General features: G+C 43.2%; 3 protein-coding genes across 8 annotated transcripts in view; 2 read left to right on the plus strand and 1 right to left on the minus strand.

Moving 5' to 3' along the window:
• The window catches only part of LOC121595488 (phospholipid-transporting ATPase VD), a 34,911-nt gene extending 14,687 nt beyond the window's left edge, over positions 1–20,224 (plus strand). For 3 of the 6 annotated variants that reach the window (XR_006005180.1, XR_006005179.1, XR_006005181.1), the window contains exons 3-12: positions 14,300–14,480; positions 14,575–14,754; positions 14,843–14,967; positions 15,061–17,275; positions 17,348–17,518; positions 17,616–17,801; positions 17,890–18,090; positions 18,183–18,370; positions 18,447–18,929; positions 19,953–20,224. Coding sequence is in view for 2 of the 6 variants with exons in the window: in XM_041919511.1 (XP_041775445.1) it covers positions 14,300–14,480; positions 14,575–14,754; positions 14,843–14,967; positions 15,061–17,275; positions 17,348–17,518; positions 17,616–17,801; positions 17,890–18,090; positions 18,183–18,370; positions 18,447–18,587; positions 19,953–19,998 (3,634 nt within the window). In the remaining 4 variants the exon portion in view is untranslated. Of the gene's footprint in view, positions 1–14,299; positions 14,481–14,574; positions 14,755–14,842; positions 14,968–15,060; positions 17,276–17,347; positions 17,519–17,615; positions 17,802–17,889; positions 18,091–18,182; positions 18,371–18,446; positions 18,930–19,607; positions 19,748–19,952 lie in introns of all 6 variants that reach the window. The other 3 variants (XR_006005182.1, XM_041919511.1, XM_041919512.1) reach the window with 3 other exon arrangements.
• Positions 1,998–4,177, minus strand: LOC121595489. The gene is made up of 3 exons (XM_041919513.1): positions 3,950–4,177; positions 2,538–3,827; positions 1,998–2,450 (listed from the first exon to the last, which is right to left on the minus strand). The coding sequence occupies exons 1-3, from the start codon at positions 4,010–4,012 to the stop codon at positions 2,259–2,261; spliced, it is 1,545 nt and encodes a 514-aa protein (XP_041775447.1). The 5' UTR covers positions 4,013–4,177; the 3' UTR covers positions 1,998–2,258.
• Positions 4,395–6,246, plus strand: LOC121595490. The gene is made up of 3 exons (XM_041919514.1): positions 4,395–4,509; positions 4,584–5,858; positions 5,950–6,246. The coding sequence occupies exons 1-3, from the start codon at positions 4,468–4,470 to the stop codon at positions 6,133–6,135; spliced, it is 1,503 nt and encodes a 500-aa protein (XP_041775448.1). The 5' UTR covers positions 4,395–4,467; the 3' UTR covers positions 6,136–6,246.
• Positions 20,225–23,611: the final 3,387 nt, after the last annotated feature.

The raw sequence follows: 23,611 nt of genomic DNA on the forward strand, positions 1-23,611 counted from the left end.
GTGTGTGTGAGCTATCGAACGTTCTAAGATAAACAGCACCTACGATGATCGATCGAATCAGAATAATGTTCATTTGCTGTTGGTGGTGGCCCAAAAACAACATCCAGGATTTGGTTTTTGTTTTAAAAAATCCGAAGAAGTGGAAGAAAATGTTGTTAAACACTATGTAAATTAAATCAACAGTAATGGATTATACAACAATAACAGCAGCAATCAGCAGACTGGGATTGTCCGCTTGAAGCAGTTGAAAATACTTAGAGACCGAACCGCAGTGACGAAAGTGAACGTTTCATAAATAGAAACAAAGCCGTATAAATCATCATATGGGTACCTACCGGGGTGCACCTTTCGGACGCCGACAGAAAGAAGCATGAAAAACAACAGAAAGCAACGGAAACACAATAATTAGCGTTGGCCTTTTTTTCTGCCACAAATTGTTCTTATACGGTCACAGATGGACGAGCACATTCATTTTCGTCGCCGTCTGGTTGACGTCTTCGCTCGTCGCCCGTTCTCGGTTTCTAGTTCTAGAAAACTGTGAATCTCTGCAAGTGAAGCTAAGCGTGAGTATTGCGTAACCAAATTTTTGCCACTTCGTGACATTGTCGCACAGTTGTAGCGTCTCCGGCGTTACGAGCGTGCCTTATTATTATTTATACTTCTTCTCGTAACCTGGTGCAAAATTGGTGTGCGCTAGTGTCCCGTGTGGTCATGTGTTGCGGCTTTTACAGGGCGGCTTTAGCGTGTGCTTTGCTCTGCCCGTTCAAGATTTGAAGAGCACCGAACGAGGAATGCTTACTTTGTGTCGGTTGTTTAAAATAAGTAGATTACAAGTTATTTTTCAATAGCACAATTCTCACACTTTTATAAAAAAGTTTTCATTGTTCAACCTACCTTACCGTCACTGACTTACCAGCAGGCAGTTGAAACGTGGACCAATTTTAAACAGACCATGCCTGTCCATCACAATCTGGTGTTATCGATCGAGAACGAATAACAACATTACAGGACCAAACAATCAGTTGATGGTAGCTGATAGCACACCGGATGGGGCAGAATCTGATAGTCATTTGTGTGTCGGTAGAAGAAGTTGCCGGCTTTCCGATACGCACACGACGGCGGACCATTGCAAACCACCGTTCCATAGCACAAACTGTTTCCGTGACCCAATGTAAAAATACTCTTTTGATCAATGGAAAGCGTTCTATTGCGCATTTGGGTTGTGGTTGTTATCATTAAATTTGAATTGTCACGATGGCAATGGTTTAACCGATAAGGCGGATAAGCGTTGTAGGAGGAAAGGGCCGCAATGATGAAGAAGGAAATATCCAAACAACGTCCAAACAAACTCCATCGGGGCATAGATTACACGTCCGTATCTGCTCACGTCCATTGCTATCTGGCACAGTTTATTGGCTGGCTTATCGGGCGATTAGACGAAATTAGTACCGATGGGCAATCTTGTTATAAATTCGGTTGGACCTGATTCCTGTCGGGCGTAGCAAATTCAGAGAAACATATTGGAACCTAATCACTAAACAAAAAAACTGTTATTTGTTTTGTCTGCTTATTTTAGCTTTGACTAATGTTTGTTAATGTTTAGATAAGGTAAAATTGTTGGTTTTTTGCTTAAACATGATTCTTTTCTATTATTATTCATTTATTTAGCGGATCACGCCATTTATTTTATTTAATAATATTAATTACTCGTGAATAAGTGTTTTTAAGTTTTGAAATTTACACATTCTGTTGGATTGTTTGCGATCTGTTAAATTATTTTGCAAATTTATTTTACGAAAAGTTATTATGAAATTACATGCATGCCCCGATATACGCCATACCATACTTCTAAATTTGACAGTAGTTCGAACAAATTGTACTCATTTGACACATCAAATGTCAAATCCAAAATAAATTTCCTTGGTCGAATTTTAAAAACCATTTTAAAAGATGCAGAAATGAAATATTTAATTGAAATCAGATCAAATAACTAATTAGTGGCTAAAACCTACCACATCAAGCAAATTATATGAAAATTACCTATAATTTGACAAAACAAAGTTTTCTCATGATGTGAAAAATTCATAGCAAATTTCTTAAGTGTTAATTTTGGCTGAGTTTACTTTTAATTTACTCATGATAAAAATAAGTAATAATAAAATTGTAAACTATTCGTGCATAGCGCCATGTAGTTCATAATATGATTGCATAGTTTGCAACAATCTAAGTTGAGATACCTCTCCAACTTACAAGATATTCTAACTATCTATACAAGTGTTGAAGCTTGCCGAGGCCATAACCAGCTGGGCAGACAGTTCTGCACTTTTGATTGTAATACACAGTTTGTTGCGGTTAAGTATAGCATCCAAATTGGACACCAACTGTGCGTAGATTGAAAACAGGGTCGCCAACATTGGCGCCTGAGTATCGAGCTGTAGATTAGCCGTGCGCTGAAATTGAATGTTAAGCAGAACAAGTAAAATAAATGATTGATAACAATGCTACTCTCGTCAGTAAACATTTTTTTCAATACTAACCGCAGTCAGCTTTATAGAGGCGACAGTTCGTGTAGTAACGTCAGAGGTACTGCTGACTCCGTTAATGGCGTCGTTCCACATCTTGAAGTATGTCTGTCGGTCCTTTACCAGTGCACCGATTGCTTGAAGTTGCGCCCGAAGCACCGCTTCCACCTGGGCCGCCGTGGAAGAGATGCAACCGGTAAGCGATGAAGCCATGTTGGAGGACAAATTCTGCACGTAAGGGTTGATAAACTCGCTGGCACAAGGTTTCCCCCGCACGGGCGCATTCGGAATGCGGCGCATTGCACTTTCCAGCACGCGATAGGTGGTAAAGAGCAGATTCTGCACCGCATTCAGCACCGTATCGGTGGCGGTATCTTCCACCAGCTGTAGCCGATCCTCGACGTTTGGCTTTATAATCGTGTAGGATTCGCTGTACTTCTCGCTAAAAATTCTCGTGATCGAGAGGATCTGACTAGCCGCTGGGGCGATAATGTTATCCTTGAAAGCGGTGATCTTGGCGTTGAATGACTGCACATCATTCATAATGGTAAATTCTGAGGCTCGCAGTTGCCTCTCGAAATCAGCCGACAGCCCACTCAACCTGTTGAACACGTTGGACAGGCTAAAGTCAATATTACCAAATGCTTGAGACAGCATGCTGATGTAGTTCGAGATGAGCGCGTCCGAGTCGGTCAGCGTCATTGCCGTATCCTTCAGCTTACCGGCCAACACCGTTAGCTCGGCCCTAAGTGCATCCAGTGCCCCGACAATGTTGGCAATTTGAAATTTGGTTAGCTTCTCAAACACTTCCTTCGCTGTTATTGGTGTGGGAAACGTGTCGATAGTGCTGCTGAACAGCGATAGGCTTTTGGCAATGTCGGCCAAGATAAGCAAAATGTTGTTGCTGGATCTCGCAATCGCGGCACCATTGGCAGCGGAATAAGAGGTAATCAATTCGACGGCGGCGGGTGCTGCTTGTTGCATGCTGGTTACAACATCAGTGTAAACAGTTTTCAACGCTGAGAACACTTCGGCCGGTGGGTTGGTTTTGTTGATCGCCGCCCAGCTTAAGCGATCGGTAAGGTTGGCGACGTTGGTAAGTGCAATAGTATTCAGCTGCAGTACGGCGCCGGCGGTAACGCTGTGGACTGCGGTATTCAACGGTAGCTTCGTCGAAAAGGTTACCATCGATTGCTGGGACGACTCGGCCACCAACCGAATAGCTCGTGCTGCCACTGCTATGTCAGCTTCTGCTTGGAAGCCTCCCTGAACTGACACACCGAAGAAGGGAGAACCACCCGCAAGCTGGACGGGAGCGGAAGATGTAAAGGAAAGCAGAAATCGTTGCATGTCCAATTTAAATGTCAAACGGTGGCACAATTTGCGGGGTTTTTTTCGGGGGAGCGGCGGCCGTACACGTAGCTTACCTGCAAGCACACAAACAACGCCCACAGGGCTGCCAAACGAAGCGTTCCCCATCGAAGACCCATCGTTTTTCACCGTCGTATTAGAAGGATTATTTCAATGCACCAAAATTTGTCAGAAAGTAAATCACACACGCGGCTTCTAAGGCAAGGCGGTGGCAGCACTGGTCGCGGTCGTTCGGCTTGGAGTGTTTGTACTGTTTGGGAGACCTAAAAAAATCAGAACTATACCTCTACGGGTGGTGCCTGGCCACTGTCTGCTTGAAGAAAATCGTGTTCTTAGTTCTGTGTTTGCTTCTCTGAATCAGAATCTGGTTCGACCAAATTTCGTAGTGGTGTTGCGTCAATATCAATCATGTATTTGAATGGTTTATTTTGTCAGCTGGTTTCGCTGCTGTTGCTGCTGCTGCCTCTGTTGTAAGATGGGCCGCATTTCAGCAGCGTGTGAGAGCGTGTACATCCGCAGGTTAGATTGCGTTGCGGTATCGCACGCGTTTTTAGTTAACAGTTGAGGGACGAAAATGAAGTTGATAAAAATTGCTCTGCTGCTCTATGCACTAGCTGTAAGTAGAGTGATCATAAATGTGCATAGCTGTTTTAGTATCTGCTCATACTGCGCATATGTGTTTTGTTCAAGGGATGCGAGGCGCTGTTCGGTATCGATGTTTCACCCAACATTCCGGAAGCTGCAACCATAACGAATGCCTGCCTGAGGCTTATGATCGTATCGCAGCAGATCGTCAACTCAGTCAGCAGTGTCGGAGAACTGTCGTTCGGCACATTCCTGCTGCAAAGTGGGGCTACATCGTTCGTCACCTCGGTACCACAGGCCTACACAGCTCTCGCTGCGATCGCACGAGAAGTAAACACGGTGACGAATGCGAACACAGGCAATCTAAACACCATTTTCTCCGTTGTGCTTACCAATCTGAAATCCTTTACCGCAGTCACGATCGATGAACGTTTTGGCAAATGGTTGATACTGCAGAATTCCGCTTTCACGCCCGACTTCTCAACCATCATTCAAACGCTGAACGATGTGACTAGCTTTTTCGAAAACACGGCGCAACCAGGTATGCTACGCTTCTCTTCCAACCGAATTACGCAAGCCACGTTTTACGGCACTATCCCAAAGCAGACAGTCGTCAATGTCGCGCAAAAGCTTACCGATATGGTCGTGTATCATGAGTCGGTGGTGCTGCCATATTTCAACAGATTTGGTAGTACCATGCGTTGGGCCTCTGATAAGATGGCTCAATTTCTCAGCAACATGGACAGTGCGTTCCAAAGCATCGACGGAACATTGTGCTCCACGTACGAACGCTTCAACGAGCTGAACAGGACGTTCCGTTCGGAAGCAAATGACATGCAGCCTTCGATTCAGTCCAGTGTGGCACAGTTTTCCAAGCGAATGGAGGAATTCAATGATTTGTACGTGGGAGGATCGTCCGCGGACTATGCATTGACAGCGAACGACATGTACAACTCTTACCTCAGTACGATTGTACAGCAGACGAAGGTGATATCAAATAGCCTAGAAAAAGTACGGAACAATTTTAGTGATAATGCACTGGAAAGCTTCGGAGACACACTTGCATCGGGCTTTACGGCCATGACGCATTCAATCTTAACCATCCTAAGCCAGGCCACCACCACGAACAAAGTGGTCTGCACCGATCAGGTTTTGCACAAATTCATCAGCGATTTCAGTAGCGCTTCGCGGAAGTTAAGCGAATGCTTTTCCGGCAGCGATTACGATGTATCGGCACCCGTCAGTGGTGAGATTACTGCGGTAAAGGACATCCAGAAAGACGTTGCCCAGTACTTCAATCAGCTGGTCAGTGCTGTTGGAGGACTCGCCAACTCGAGCCCCTTGAATGCGCGGATGCAGCTGGACATGTTTCTCACTGCGGTAGGATAAGAGTTTCAAAAACAGTTTGAGGCGAACAGGCGTCTCCTTTTCCGACTTGCCAGTTAATTGTTAAATCTGTTTGTTGTTGCAGTTTTTTAGTGAAAGCAAGACCATCACACCCACCATTTTGCAGCAGCTGGTCAACATGGCGACAGATCTTGGGGCCAATTACGCTCTTTTGATCGGTCGATCTCGCTACTGTTTGGCGATGAACAAGGCAGTAGCAGTCCGGTTGGCAACTAACTTTCCTCAGGCAATATTTGCCTGCGTATCGTAGTAAAATGAATGTGTATACACAGTAATGGATTTTATTTTGTTAAATTCATCCGGTTTTGTAAAGTACAAATATGTGGCCTTCTTTAGAGAATAAAAAAAAGTTTTCTTCGGATATGGTGTAATATCTTGACATGATAGTATAAAGTTTTTACCCAAGCAGGATTGGGTTGTTATACGGAGTCACGGAGTACGGTGAGTGGAGTAGATAATTTATAATTTTCCAGCGAAGAAAGATGCTTTCAAGACGTTAAAGAACGGTCCGCCTCAATGCTCAATGAATAATAAATGCCGTAAATGCCACCATTATCAATGACGCATCGGGGTAACCCTCGTCGTGTATTGTTGTTAACTCCTGCAATCATTCCCCCCGAACCTTGACCTCGGCCAGGGCATTGCGATCCGGTAATCGTGGATCGTAGTAATCATTTAAAGTGGCCAGAGAGGTAATTGGTTGTTTTGATTCGACTCAACAACCGCAGGACGTAACGTAGCGATTACGATTTGAATGTCATACGTCACAGCAATAACATGGAACCCCGCCCTAAGGAGAGAGTTAAATGGAGGTATAGTAATGTAAAGGAAACTCCCAATTGTTCGTTGGATGATTTTATTTTGCCTCTTCGTTTCAATTTGTTAATCAAACTGAAAATTGACTGAATGTAAAATAGCAAAGAATGGGCAATATGAATCGAGCTCTAATATATCAAATCTTAGGTCAGTATGATTGATGCAACAAGGCCGTATAGCATAGGAATGTACAACCACGTGCAAGTAAAATCTTCACGAGACGAACTGCTGGCCACACCTTTATGACGCAAGAGCAATTCCTTAACTGGTAGCGGAATTTGGGGCAAGTGTGCCATACGGGGCAAGAGTGCCACCAAGCATTTTTCCATAAAAACTTTAATTTAATGATCAATTGTGTATACAGTTGGTTGCTTTCCAATGACTAGGTATTCTGAGCCTAATTTCATATAGACCAATCGATATTTCCCATTGTTTTAAACTGATTTATATTGAATTTCAAAAGTGAGCAGAATATTATAATTTTTTAATCCAACCAAATAAGCTCTCAAAAATCGTGCGAACAATCAACCGAGAAAATATTTACACCACCGTATAGCTGAGAAAACGTGAAATTTTTTGTGGGGTTAGTTGAAAAAAAATTTCTTTTTGTCACTGAAAAATTCAATTTCAAAAAAGTTACAGCTTTTGGGGCAAGTGTGCCATCTCTGTTTGGGGCAAGTGTGCCACCATCTTTCATAGGCGCGAGCTGTCAAAAATGTAAACATTGTTGTAGCGTGCTGCAGAATGGTGCGCTATTGTGAGCGGATTCCACCCCGGAAAAACAGAACAGTAACAAACCATATTGTGGTACAGTTGGTGGTCAAAAAGGGTTCATTGAGGACTAAATACATGTAGGAATACATATACTAGTGGTATAAACGTAATAATTTCCAATTATCTAAGAAACACGGTTATTTTAACCAGGTGGCCGTCTTGCCCCATACGAGTGGCACTCTTGCCCCATAGCCCAAAAAACAACGTCTTTTTGGACCCTTTTTAAAACGCTTCAAAAACTGTTTTGTTTGCACTTTTTTCAAGCGAAACTCATTTATAAGTGAGGAAATAGATGTAAAATGGTTATGAGATTTAAATCGGCTTTTGAAAAACACGTTTTAGCGAGTTATAACTTGAAATGCTTAAGGTGGCACACTTGCCCCAAGTTCCGCTATGGTGTGCGTTTGTCTCGCTTGTCGCCAACCGCTAAATTCGGGGTGGTGCATTTGGTTAGGCTTAATAAATACCACTATGAGGTTGGAAAAGAAAAATGACCCGAATTTGATTCCACTTTCAATAGACAACAACTGATGCAACAAGATCGATTTATTTACAAACATTCCTTACAATTAGGATGGTGTGTCAAAAATTTTGTAATATCTTTGGAGTTTAAAAGAAAGAAAAACACCCGAACGTTCGGGAAAAGGTCTCACCAACTGCACTCAAAACACCATTTTCAGTATTTGTGTGCTGTACATACGGTTTGTGTTTGGTGTTGAAACTAGGCATGGATCGTCCCTGGACAGCTAGAGATCATTTGTTTACCGTATGGTAAATTACAAAATAAGTCATTTGTGGTGTGCCTGTTTGCCGATGCTGTCCGGGTTCCGTGTTGTGCGCTAACGTGGTACCACCACCACGGAAATGTGTGGTGAAGAGTAATAACCATAACAACAAAGTGTTGTGTTTGTGAATAGTTAGTACGCTTCATCATCATCAGTATAATCGCCATAACCATCGTCTCTCTCAGTTCCGTTTGGTGGCGAAAAAGCGGTTTGCGCATCGATGCTTCTGGGGGAGGAAAAACATTTTCCTTTTCCTGCTTCTTCAAGGGCCACCCTTCTTCGTTATGGTCGATATTGTGTGTTGCGATGCTTTTAGACAAATCGTATTATGTTTGATTCGCAATACCAGGAGTAGCATAATGTATTCATAGCTCTTTGAGCTGCTGATACCCACAACGATGTCTCGTGACACCATAGTGTGCGTCCATCATTTGAGGAAGATTTTACTACATTTACAGAAGACTTTACTAAAACGAATAATGTTTTGTAAATTTAGTTACAGTTTTCTTAGAATTATAAAATAGCGCTTAGTACTAGCAGAAGCAGGAGCAGCAGTAGTGGGAATTTCCATGAACTTGGAGCAAAGATCTGACAAAGATGACGCGCATTTGTTTCGGCTTCTACACCTCCCACGCTGTGCCGTCAATTAGTGTGGCTTACTGACCGGCCATCAATAAGTCATGAACAGAGCGTGTATTTACAATGAAGTTGCCGCTTCTAATGAACTGTTGCTCCATGAGTAACTGTGTAACCATGACGAGGTATTTAAAGTACTATTTTGTGTAAATTTTTTGCATCGTTTAATTTTTGCAATAATGCTTTGTCAAGTGGCATCATCCTAGCGTCTACTAAAGCTGGGATTTTTCATTGCTTTTTCTATCGCGACGGTTAGTTTGGCTGTGCATACAGTTCGTGCAGTTGCTTTTGATTCAGCGTCAGGTATGCGCATATTGACCAGATGGCGGATCAGATGGTTGCGTGTGTGCACTGCACTCGCATTGTTGTCACATGTATGTGCGAACGTGCATCGAGCTGACGAAAGGATTAGAGGTACGGTGTACTGAGCATGCACGTGACGAGTACAATCGCTTTAGTGTGTTTGCCCGTAATTAGTGGAGTGGCCCTACTCTGGCATGTCCTTCACTCGCCGTCCTGCTCGGTCATATAACGACAAAAAGCGCAGCTCATATTCACATAGTCGTTCCCCGAATTGAACCTCGAAACTGTACCACAAACCAGTTTTCTGTTCCCCAGGGCCCCAATGATATAGCGAACGGCTGTCTAGAGGTGCCTTCGCGGCTAGTAACTGGCAACCTGGGTAAGGTTCAAGGTCGCGTCTATCCTTTGCTCTGTTCCGCTCGCGGAAGTGAACGTGAGCCAGTACCGAATAAACGTGCACCTTCACACTGTGCTCACTGGTTGTACAGGAAATGGAGTGTTGCATCTCAAACCCTTAGAGCTATAGCACCGATTGTCATCGTTGGCTGCGGTTGCGCTTAAATGGGCATACGACGACGCATACACACGAACATCCAGCTGATGGTTGGGGCCCGACGAACGGTGGCAACGCAGGTGTAAAGTAATTTACCTTCATATAGGCCCCATAACCACCACCACAACAGCACCATGCGGGGCACTACCACATTCAACACCGTGCTGCAAAATACACGCGGCGATTTGACCATGACCGGACGGAGTTTTCAACACTGGGCAGGACAGACATTGGAAGGGCATGTTGGCGTCGTTTTTTGTTGCTGTCTTCTTTGCTTTCCTTGGACACCAATTCCTACACATAATTGTCTATGTTCACGGGCGATCACGCGAGTATCGTGCTTCCGGCACCGACCGCAAGAAATCAACATAGGAAAGAGGGCCAACTTGCCTCCCATCCTTCTACAGTCAGTCAATCGGTCAATGGCGAGTGAGTGAAAGTAAAGTGTGGTGGTCCACCTATCATCAGATACATCGTAAGTTTCGTGCATATGTACGTGCCCCCGTACCTGCTTTATTGACACATAAATATTTATTAAAGGCGCAAGGAAGGGGCCATCTAATATTGAATACTTGGAACACAAACGTGGGGGGAACGAATTTAGGCTTGCACTTGGTAAAACAATGTTCTTCGCAATGCTATGAAGATGACCTTAAATATGTCGTTTTATTTGGGACAACGGCAATTCTAGAATTAATTTAACTTTCAGTTTTAAGACACTGACAATATTTCTATTACAAGTGATCCTAGATTTCAAAAACTATTTTGTTTAAACTAAAAATTCATTCACTTCTTTATAGAGATGTTATCAATGAACGTATTATCAACGTCTATACTACTTGAAAGATTGCGTCTACTGATTCTAGCTACATCTTAGTAGTGACTTATTTTTAATAAACTATTTTAATTCTGTTCTGAATACCGGTTTTAAGTGACATTAATGTAACAACATAGTTTATAATCAATTGGCGTCAATTAACTTGAAAGGAATGTTCAATCACGACCTTCTCGTAGACCCACTCCACGTTGACCCGTATGACCGCCAATGTGCACAATCAATGTTGGAATCGTTTTTTGTTTTCTATATTCACTAGACTACAACATACACACACACAAAAACCCGATGACATAGAGCCAGTTCCATAACGCGTATCATGTGCGAATGATTGCAAGGACGGGGTCTAAGCGTGTGTCAACCGTAAATTGTCCTTGAAGGGCTATGTATGCACGACGAAACCTTGCCGCGGTAGTAAGGCTATCGTACGCGCTGAAGTACACATTTTCACGCCGCCTGAATGTGACATTCCTACGAGGTGCGAGAGGGTCAGAGCCCACACAATAAAATAAAGACGTGTAGAAAAGTCCCCAGTACATGGAAAGCAACCCGAGCAATGCGAGGAACACAGGAAAGGGAAAGTTAGGCCAAATGAAAGCTTACACACGATGTCACCAGTAAATATCAATCAATGGCAACCGCAGCGTGGACATGGCGTCAGAATGGCCCTCCACCAAAGCCATATGATGCCATGCAGCGATATGTGTTGGGTCCATATTGCCAACAAAACAAAAAGCTGATGCATCTTGCGAGGTAATGATACTACCTCGGTTTTATGTCATTTGCCTTCTTCGTTTTTTTTTTTGCAGGAAAGTTTAAAATATTTTTTTTACGATGTGCACAATATCTTGTTCCGTCACTGATGGAACCGTGCCAATGTATCACGGCCTTTGTGTCTTTGATTGAGGCTTTTGCCCCTGCTAACGAACCTTCCTATGGGAAGAGTAGTTTGATTGGCGTAGTGGTTTGATTCCTGCAGTCTCTAGAATGATCCAGATTTCACAGACCTTTTGGTGTTTGTTGCATCCCCGCAGTGTGTTATTAATAATTCTAGTACATTATTGCTTCATTTCATGTTTCCCATGTAGCATTGGAAAGAAATGGCATTTGCAGTGCGAGAAGTTTAGTTCATTTGATGATGTTTTTTGTGTTGTTACTCCATCATAAGCTACATACATCTTTTATCGATATCGATCAACGTGAACGTTGGATTCTCGCGCTAATAAGACCCCGTGCACCACACCACATACACCATATGTAATGGAATTTTCATTTGGCCACATGTGCTTTTCGCCCTGTACCTTGGGGGTTGGGGAATGACACACGCCTGGAAAGCATTCAACGCAGAAAGTCGGTAAAGATGTGACGGTAAAATGTCTCGGCAAGTTCCGCTCGAGCAAATAAATCCGCGCCAGCGAGGTTGTATGAATTATTGATAACGATACACCCGGGTGGAAGGGAGGGAGGTAGAACGTTCGGTAAATGATTGAATAAGTAATCAAAGGAAAACATCTAGCGTGTCTCAGAATAGCAAGGGGAGGGGGTATTATATGGGTGGTGCGGTACAACCGAACAAGGACTCATTGTCCAGAAGTTCAAATACACATGCACGAGTGAATACTGCCGAACGGTTACTGGAACGTTGTGCCATTAAACGATCAAGCTTTAAGTATTTGGTCGTGTTGGGTAAATAGGTGACTAGTGACTGGGTTCTAAGCAATGGAGACATAAATAATGTATAACTTTTAGACCTCGTCATGCGTTTTACGGTAATGTTGCCGTACACACACGCGCCGTTATCAGAAGCATAATTCAACAAACAGAATAATTAAAGGTTGACATGTATCATTCAACCGTTGATGTTTCTAACCATCTGGAAGTAAATAGTTGGGCATTAGGGTTATGAATGCGATAATTGTACAATGCGAAGGCCGTAAAACGCGCTCATTTGTTCGTCATAGAACTTGTTACGTTTTTTTAAATGTATTTTTTGAATTGTACGAATTGCTACAAAATTGTAAATAAAACAAAGGATTCAATTAATGCGGCAAACGCTGAGTTGAGTAAAATGTATCATATTGTATTAGTAGGACAATCGCCTCTTTTGCTCTCCATCATGCATTGATTCATTGCAATAGAAAGAAACGCTACGTTTGATCCATTTGACACTTAAAGTTGAATAACAAGTAGTACGTGCTTGAAATTGTTATTACCGTTCCTTCACCACTGGCCACTGACCTGCAACGAGCGTAACAACTGAACGGTTTTTTTTTGTTGTTTTGTTTCAAACGCCTCTTTAATCGTCAACTCTTGAATTATGATTATCGGATAGGTGACGATACTGTAAACAGCTCTAACTGTAGTAGGAACTATCCACGTTTACAGTGACTGTTAAGTGGCGCGCGCACCCGCTCGCGTGTAGTTGAGGAAAAATATTGAATTGAACTTTTGACCAGATTGAATTAACCCATTAGCATATACATTGAAAATTCCAGTCAGCTATAACTGTGACGCCCCTCGTACAAGTAAAATGATGTTGTTTGCGTACAGAAAAAGGAACAAAAGGCAGCACATGCTATAGAATCCAGAAATGTCAATCTTGCGCTTTCAAGTTTTCGGGGACGTTCTGTGTGGCTGGAAAAATTTACACCATGGCTCATGCAAAAAAATAAAAATACGAAACGTATAGACGAAGACTTGGACTTGGACGAAATGATTGGAAAGCAGCTGAAATATAAAACAGCTAAAACACCTATGATGGAATCATTTGTAAAATCCTAAGCTTTCGATGAGGCAGCAGGCCGGAAGAACAGCATATTCAGTAACTTTTTCTAGAGACCATAGCCTATCTATCAGTGGTGCCAACTAAGGAAGATGCGGAAATGATGCGTTCTCAATTTAAAGTGGAGCGTTTAACCGATTGTCCAAATATCCAATTACATATAGATTGTTCAATAAATTACATACAAATGCAAAAGTGACATGGTACGCCAATTCGGAGGTTTGAAAAAAAAGTTATTATAAAATACCATCACCACGAAAAACAATAAAATTCAATGAAAATTATAAAAGTGTTTCCTAAACAAACATGATTTTCATACAAACTTATCACATTTTTACCAAGCTATACGAAGTTGTGTGTGGGGCCGGTCTGGTGGTACAGTTGTCAACTCGTACGACGTAACAACATGCCCGTCATGGGTTCAAGTCCCAAATAGGCCGTGCATCCATACGTAGGACTGACTATTCTGCTATGGTAACAATAAGTCAATGAAAGCCAAGCTCACTTCATTAGTGGGTACTGGCAGGCCTTGACCGACAGCGGTTGTTGTGCCAAAGAAGAAGATACTAAGTTGTGTATAAAATAATACAATTGAGATCAAGTTCCTATTTCTGACGATCTGGGATAAACACAAACAGCGTTCGATCGAAGTTTTGAAGAAATCAGAATATGGCAAATTGGAAAGCTCGTGTCTTATAAAAGTATTTACTGTAGTTATAAATCTGTAATTCCAGTATGAAGTGATATAATTTTTTTTATTCCAACAAAAAATCAGTGTGCACCTCGCGATAAAATTTTGAGTATCATTTTGATCCATTTGGTCAAATGACTTTTACATAGTTTTCATAGGTGGAAATAGTTTTATCAATGAACCAATGATATTATAGTTTTAATCATATGATAACTGTTTTTTCCTCTCCATGATTGCAGTGAATCAGAACGATACAAGAAAGTCCTTTGGCAGGATGTTCGTGTGGGCGATCTCGTACATTTGTCCAACAACGAATGTGTACCGGCTGACATACTGCTGCTCAAGTCGAGCGATCCGCACGGTGTGTGCTACATCGATACCTGTGATCTGGACGGAGAAACCAATCTGAAAAGACGCCAGGTAAGTTGTAGAACCTTTTTTTATGTCATTCTCTATCGTTCCATTTGCTGATTCTAAACGATCTGGAACAATTGCCCTGAATTTACTCTCGAAGGTGGTACGAGGCTTCGTCGAGAAGCAGCACAGCTTCGCACCGAACAAGTTCACCAGCCGAATCGAAGTCGATGCACCGTCAACGAAAATCTACCGCTTCCACGGTGCTGTGATACATCCTTCCGGGGAGCGAGTACCGGTTTCGACGGAGAGTTTGCTGCTTAGAGAAAGTCGACTAAAGGTACGGAGATGCTGACAAACGATGATGTGACTGCTGGCAGTATACATAGAAATTAGTATCATTGAATTTTATTTTCTGCCACTTCTAGAACACGGATTACGCAGAAGGAATCGTTGTGTACGCTGGACACGAAACGAAGGCAATGCTCAACAACAGTGGCCCTAGATATAAGCGATCCCGTATCGAGCAGCAGATGAACATCGATGTTATATGGTAGGTTTACCCCGAAGTCTTTTTTCAACACAAGAAACTCCTAACGTAAGCACGGTTTACACTACTAATGTCACTGCGGCACTAATTCCATAGGTGCGTTATCATACTGATTGTGCTGTGCATCGTCGGTGCGGTGGGATGCAAGCTGTGGCTTTCCTTCTATGCAACCGATTCCGACGGTACGTCCAGTGGTACGAACAACGATACATTCCGCATACCTTTCCTACCGTTCGAGATCAATCCCGACTACGAGGGTTTGCTAGCGTTCTGGACGTTCGTTATTATTCTGCAAATTATGATACCGCTCTCCCTGTATGTTACAATCGAGCTGTGCAAACTGATGCAGGTATACCACATACACAACAACATTGAGCTTTACGATCCAGATTCGAACAAGCGAACCGAATGCCGTGCAATGAACATCACGGAGGAGCTTGGTCAGATACAGTACGTCTTCTCGGACAAAACGGGCACGTTGACAGAAAATCGCATGATATTCCGACGGTGCACGATCGTCGGCGTGGACTACAACCATCCGGAAACGGAGGAAGAAAAGGAGCTGAACAAAATCGGTGCACCGGTACCGATTCTTCAGCCCAATCTGAACTTGCTGGAGAATTTCCGCGGAAATTCCCAGTCCTCGCTAGAAACGGCAGCAAACCAAGCGGTGGGTGGTCGGAATACCGGCGATGGTGGAAGCGAAACCGTCACCAATCAAATACAGGAATTCTTTCTGGTGCTGGCTATATGCAATACAGTGGTGGTTAGTGCGACTCCGCACCGAGATAACATGAATGCGAGCGGCGTGATCGAAATGAACGATAGCGATACGAGCGTTACGCTTGTGCGGCCTGCTTTGGTGGACACGGACGGTGGCAGTCTCCCGCTGACGGCGTGCGACCCAACCATCGGTGATCGGTATGCCCGATTGACGGAGTCTCGGTCCATAACACCTTCTCCGCCACCGAACGCACCATCCTCGTTGCCTCTGAAGGCGGCTCATGTGCCATCGCTGTCACCGATTAGCAGTTCGGCCGAAACGTCGCCCATGTCCGAGAGTCCGCCGATGCGGATAAAATCGCTGACTACGCCTACGGCGAAGGTGAAATCGCTCGTAGCAAAGCTAGGCAACGTGGCGAGCAGCGCAAAGGGCGGTGGCGTTTTTAAGAGCGCCGACAGGAGCAGTACGGGCAGCACCAGTAGCAGTAAGAATCGATTCGCCTCGAACAACAGCAGCAGTGGCGCATCGAAATTCCAAAAGTCCTTTTCACAGGGCTCCTCATCGCATGCCTCCAGTCGACCAATTTACGAAGCAGAGAGTCCTGATGAGCTGGCGCTTGTCAATGCCGCCTTTAGCTACGACTGCTGTTTGGTGAACCGAAGCCCAAACCACGTCCTCGTCAGTGTGCCCGGTGAAGGCGTCATAGAGTACGAGGTGCTGAAAGTGCTTCCCTTCGATTCTGCCCGCAAATGCATGTCCGTGGTTGTACGGCGAACGGGGACGCAGGATGTGGTACTGTACACGAAGGGTGCGGACAGTAGCATCATCCCGAATCTGGTACCTTGCACGCCGGGCTCGGAAGAGTATCGTTTGCGAGAGCAGACGCAGCATCAGTTGAATGTGTACGCACGGCAAGGGCTGCGTGTGCTAGTCATGGCCAAGCGCAATCTGGATGCGACCGATTTTAGCGAATGGTACAGCAAGCACGAGGAATGCGAACTAAGCATGGAGAATCGGGAACGCAAGATTCGAGAATCGTTCGGATTGCTCGAAAGAGGCCTGACGCTAGTGGGGACCACCGGCATTGAGGATCGTTTGCAGGAGGGCGTTCCCGAGACAATCACCTCGCTGCTACAAGCCGGTATCGTGATTTGGGTGCTGACGGGCGATAAAGCCGAAACGGCCATTAACATTGCCTACTCGGCGAAGCTGTTCAACTCGCAGATGGACATCCTTAAACTGACTGCCCGATCGCGCGATTCGGCGGAAGCGAGTATAAACTTTTACCTCAACGAAATAGAAAAGCAGCTCAACTCCAACGGTGGCTCCAGCGATGCAGACGATGCGTTTGATCAGCTGGATAAAGCACGCGCACTAGTCGTGGATGGGAAAACGCTCACCTTTATACTGGATTTGCGATCCAACCTCACCAAGCCATTCCTAAGACTGACCCGTTACTGTTCGTCTGTGCTGTGCTGTCGGGCGACACCACTGCAGAAGGCGTTCCTCGTGAAGGTGGTGAAAGAGGAGCTTCGTATCAGCACGCTTGCCATCGGTGACGGTGCAAACGATGTCTCTATGATTCAGGTTGGTGCCTATTGTACATTTGTGCTGTTATTAGATCTCAAAGACATGCATTTATTTTCTCTTCAACCAAAGATGGCCGACGTTGGCGTGGGTATTTGCGGACAGGAAGGCATGCAAGCAGTTATGGCATCCGATTTTTCAATCGCCAAGTTTAAAATGTTGGAAAAGTTGTTGCTTGTACATGGACACTGGAATTACGATCGATTGGCGCGCATGATCATCTACTTTTTCTATAAAAATGCGGTACGTATAGATTGTCTGTGCAATTTGCCATGCGCTGGCTGCGCAATAACTCATTGTTAAATTATTTTAATGTCCTTCCCTCCACTCCATTCGCCAGGCATTCGTGTTTCTTTTGTTCTGGTACCAATTTTACTGTGGATTTTCCGGTGCTGTCATGATTGATCAAGTGTACTTAATGATCTATAATTTGCTGTTTACGGCCCTTCCCCCGCTGGCAATTGGGGTGTACGATAAGAAGATTATTGACGACCTTCTTCTGGCGTATCCACAGTTGTATCAGCATGTAAGTGTACCGCTGTGCTGCCGCGTGGTGGACTGACAAATTATTCACGATCTATTTCTTACCACCATTCATTGATTTCGTGTCACAGGGACGTCGGGGGAAAGGCTACAAGTGGTCTACCTTTTGGATTGTGATGCTCGATGCAGTGTACCAGAGTTTGGTGATATTTTTCGTAGCAAAGGCAGCGTACTGGGGATCGGACGTGGATTTATGGGTGTTTGGCACAACGATTACGTCCTCCTGCTTGTTTACGATGCTGCTACACTGTGCCATAGAAATTAAATCATGGGTATGTAGGCGCATTGGAACTATGTACATCAACTTCATGCAATTAATCTTTTTCTTGTTTTTTTTATATATATATATATCTACTCCAAACAGACAATCTTGCATGTCTTATCGATAGTGATTAGTTTAGTGTCGTTCTATGCGTTTGCATTTGCGTACAATTCGGTTTGTGTCAACTGCTTCGGGTTGCCGTCCAATTATTGGGTTATTCATATGAGCATGAGTACAATACAGTATTATCTGATTACGCTGCTTACTTCCGTACTTGCCCTGCTACCACGGTACGTGTATAATTACCGATGCGTGCTCAAATGCGTTTGAATAATGTAATTGATACGATGCCTTTCCTTCCCTCAGATTCACGTATCGTGTCATCAAAAATACCATTTGGCCCTGCGAAGGTGTACGGGTGACACTGCAGTACAAAGAAGAAAAACGAAGAGGTGAGAATCTGCTGGTAACCTGGTCTCGTTCGACGTCTGCCTCATCCATATTCAGGTACTTAACACACACAACCTCAAGCAATCACTCGAAATCCAGTACGCTGATCACGAGAAAGCGTTCCGCTACGACCACTGCCGTCGGTGGAATACTCGAGCGCAACGCTCCACGGCAGCGATTTGGCTATTAGGCGAATGTCGATGTCGGTCTCGCCATAGCTTCTACCCAGCGTGAACCCAGCAACAGATCCCAATGAAATGTCAGTGGAATGTTGGGAACGAATTGGAAACGCGCGCATATCAGCATGTGCACATTTGTCCTCAATCCTCAATCTCTGTGTCTATTTTCGATCACTACAAGCAGTCTGCAGTAGAAAGCGATTTGTTAACAGGCCTGGGGGTAAATAATTTTTGATGCTTTTGTACTGCTTTTCACAAATGTTTTAAATGTTGTGCTTCCATGGTTGGTTTCTTATTCGGTGTGTGTATTATGTGTGTGTGTATCACTCTGGTGGTGGACTGTGCGAGTAGTGTTTGGTGTATGTTATTTTTTTAGTGCATTTATTTCATTTCATGCATTTTATTTTCATATTCGACAAAATGTCTGTATACTGTTACAGTTTTTTTAGGTACTATTTCAACTCACTTTCTTCCATTAATTTATTGATTATTAAGTCTATGGACATATTTATATTTAAACATATTTCAAACATTCCACACTAACATTGTATTTTTAATACAAAATCCTTCTTCTTCAATTATACACGGTAGGTATGCGAGACACCTAACTATACTAAACTTCCGTTTGCATGCTCATTTAGATAATGTAAATTCTAGCTAAAATTAACCACTTACCATATGATTTGCATTTGTTTATATTTTCATCGAACGCACCTGTAGCATATGAGTTTTGTTGAAGTTGTGTGTGTTGTGATGTTTTGTTACCCTAAATATGGCTGAGGTAAGTCTTTCAACAGTCGACTACACCGTATACACTATTACACCTACACTGTTTTCCTTTTCCACTATATTTTGAGTGTGTTTTTTTTTCGTTCACATTGTGACTTCTTTCTTTTAGATTAGAATCACTGTATAATTAGGATCACTTTTCACTTTCTATACATTTTCGTGTGTGTTATCCTCGGAGAGCAAAGAACCACTACACGGATTGTACAAAAACAAGTGAAATATATTAGATGCAAACACGGGACACTTGGGGTGTGTTTGAATGATTTCTTTTTTTAATTTATATGTTGCTGTGAGTGCCGTTTTTGGCTTGTTCTTTTGCAAATGTTTCGAACGATGTGTTTCCGCTTTTCAATTTTTCAATGCTTTACAATCTCACAAAATGAACTACACACTTCAATGGCAATCATAATAATGTATGTTCTTGTATTTATTGTAAAACGTATTTTCGTTGCAGAACCTCCCATTACAGGACTTCGCATAAGGCTGTAGACGGCAGATAACATGGCGCTTGCAGCAAAATTAAGTATACAGATATAAAATGTTTGCCAATCGCCCCGTTCCGTTGTCATTCTTTGCATTGGTATCAAAAGCTTTTCCAATTCGGGCGGCTTTGCAGTCCAATGGCTGTTTAAAAGGGATAAACATAGATAACACAAACTCTACGCTGATAGAACGTCAAATTACGCATAGAAACAAACGATGCTACTTTCCAGTGATACCCAAAAATAAAAAACAATCAATCAAACAAAAAGTAACTTTAAAGGAACATTGTTCTGGCGGCCTTATCACGTAGTATATGCTACATGTACTGAATTTCTTTCTCAAAGAAGAAGAGCATACAGCAAAATGAACTAATCGTCCATATCCTAACACCCTTTATGTATCATAACAATGGACGCTTGTAAGTGAGACACTTTATAGGGATACGATAATTGAAAAGAAGCATTGCGTGAGAGCAATAGTGTAATTTATTAACAAAATTCTGGTTTTACATGTGAGCAAAAAGGTAGAAGAGTAAATGCTTCAATAAAATTTTTGATGTTTCATTGTTTGCGAGAGTTAAAGAGCTCACGCAAGCGCGGATAGGTAAAAGTAAATGCTGCGACCACGGCTGTGAATGTGAATGCTTAACTGGAGCGCTCCCGAAAAGAACTGCGATTTTGCGACACACGAGCATGATTGTTTATTGGAGTTTGTGGGAAGGGAGAAAGATACAATAATTTAAATCTATCTTAGATGACAATAAAAGTAAAATAGCGGTCGCATCATCCTGGAAAACCCTTTGTATAGAATGAAGTATGCATTTAATGTAGACCAATAACACAGAACTAGTATAGCTGAATGGAAAATGAAAAGACGACCAAGTGCCTCTTGCTGTTCATGAGGACGCGCTTTATATTGACTAATGTGCATAATTGCTACACATACATCTATAATTTAACTGTGGCTTACTGTCTATGCTGGAAAGAAGATACTAGGAAACAAATAAACAAATGTAAGCTTAACGAGTTATAGGTAGGAACAACGATTGATAACATCGATCGCAAGGATATGCAAACCGATACAGCTAATTAAATTGTAGAAATGTTAATACTTTGCGCGAATTTCTTGCTTCTTGAGCTTTTTGTTCGTACAGCTCAGATTGTTGTGTTCATGCAGGACGGTTGAGCGGTTATTCGAAATTTATTGGTGCGCACACGGGCACACACCTGGATAGCTCTATTTCTGTATGGACAGATAGTAAGGAATAGCAAAAATTATCCTCACCCGTAGGAATGGGAAAAGAAAAGTAAAATGAAAACCCTTCATTATATGTATATTTATATCTGTAAATGGATAGATTGTACGATGAGACGACCAGCAGCATTGCAACGTGTGTGTACGCTGGCTAACTGGGAATTATTGCACCGTTAAAAGATGAAATATTTTTTATACACAGTGACAAAAATAAAACCAACAGAAAAAAAAACTAGAAAACCATTTTTTCTTTTCGAAATAATCCCGATCTTATCCTATTTCAGTCCATGAACTAATCTCGAACTCATACCGGTCCTTGAATCGATCCCAAAACATATATCCACTTCGGATCTAGAACCCATATTGGAGCTAATTCTGTACATGTTCCGGTTTTGGAACGAAACCTATAGCGGGATTTAAACTAATCCTGAACATAACGATGTGTGATAATGAACAATGAACTGACCTTAAAACTAAACTTAAACTCATCTCAGTACCGGAATCGTACAGGAATTGATACAGTTTTTGAACTATCCGTGGACCCATATCAATTTTGAACCTTTCTCGGTCCTGGAAACCAGTAATGTCAAACTAGCGGCCCACGGGCGGCATGTGACCGTGGGCCGTTGCATATTTGAACACCTTTGGCATCAATATTCGACGTTGATATTTCGGCCTGCGAATGGATTTTTGGGTCAACAAATGTTCAAAGTCAAATGAGCTTAACACATCGAAATGATCATGCAACTGTATGGTTCTCAGGACGATTGCAGTACCTCTATCGGTCCTAAAATTCGTAATCTATAACGGTCTTGGTACTAACTAGTGATGGGCAAAATGGCTCCGAAGCCGGAGCCGGCTCCGACCGGCTCCAGACAATTTCGGAGCCGGCTCCGGACCAACGGCTCGGGAGCCGGCTCCGCACCAACGGCTCCGGAGCCGGCTTCGCAGCCACGGCTCCGCTCCAAGGGCTCTGGAGCCGGTTTTAACACAAAGGACCAAAATAACTTTTTCAATGAAGTTGTAATCGAGGAAATTCGTAAATAGTGGAGTAGGTCATGTTTAAAAGAATTAATCAAAAAAAAACGCTACAGAACGTCATGCATATCAATACTGCAATCATACCGTGTGTTAGCTTCCACACGTGCGAGAATATATATTCGTTTTTTTATCACGCTATTATACAATGATGTCTCTATTGAACTGTTAGTGCGGAGCCGTTGGTCCGGAGCCGTTGATTCGTCGCCGGCTCCGGAACGGTGGGCCCGAAGCCGTCTCCGCAGCCGTTGGAACGGAGCCGTGAGAGCAGAGCCGTTAGTCCGGAGCCGGCTCCGGAGCCGTCGGAGCAGAGCCGGATCCGGAGCCGTCTCCGGAGCCGTTGGTGCGCTCCGAAACGCCCATCACTAGTACTAACATCCAGTCTACCAAACTTTTGAAACTAATCCTTAACTCATTTTTAACTGATCATCTACTCACACCAATACTGAAGTTGCTGAACTGTTATCGGGATCTGATTATGATCATTGTTCGATTATTTCCGATACTGTTTCAACCCAAAATTTGAAATAAAGGAATAACAGCTGCTCCACCACGACCTAAAGGATAGAAGTGACTGGAGACGGCTTAGGGTTTTTCAAATAATATGTTAATCCGTTATCTCGATCGCTGGGCAACCGGGTTATTTAACCACCTCAGCTTGAGCTTACCTCGCCGGCATGAAAAAGAATTCACTTACTAGTTCGTCCAGTACCGTACAACATGGCCAGCTCTCCGAAGCCGAAGGAATGTGCTTCGACAATGAGATCTTCGTTCAGCTCGTTCAGCTTCTTTACATTGTTCTTCCTCTCACACTCAGCAAAAAGAGTTTCGTTAAGATTTGAGTATGGTGCGGCTTTCATGTATGTACTATGTAGTTCAAACTTCCACCACCGCGGTTAGTGCTGAAATAGTTGCAATTTAAGAAAACATAAAAAAAGAGATCGCCGCGTATGATCATGGATATTCTTCTTTTTCTTCTTATTTGACGCAACAAACATAGCGAATCCTACCTAAACTGTCGGTGGCCGCTTTGACTGATTATTTATCCTTAGCAGCCCATTAGATACAACAACCATAAATGGTCTAAGGCCTGCCTTAACTACTAATGGGCTTGGTTATTAGCATTATATAAGGATATTATTAAATACCGAGTCGACTCCGATCCGACTGTGGAGGATGGATCCCACCAGTCCGGTATCTTGCGGAGTCGGAGTCATCCGGAGTAGTGATAGGTAAAATACCTTTTTTCTGAGTCGGATCGATGCGCTGCTCTTTCGAGCCTATGTCGTGTAAGTGTGACGGAATCAGTGACTCCAACTCCAGTTTGTTTCCGATTCT

This window comes from Anopheles merus, chromosome 3R (genome assembly GCF_017562075.2).
Source record: "Anopheles merus strain MAF chromosome 3R, AmerM5.1, whole genome shotgun sequence".
In the NCBI taxonomy this organism is placed as follows: domain Eukaryota; kingdom Metazoa; phylum Arthropoda; class Insecta; order Diptera; family Culicidae; genus Anopheles; species Anopheles merus.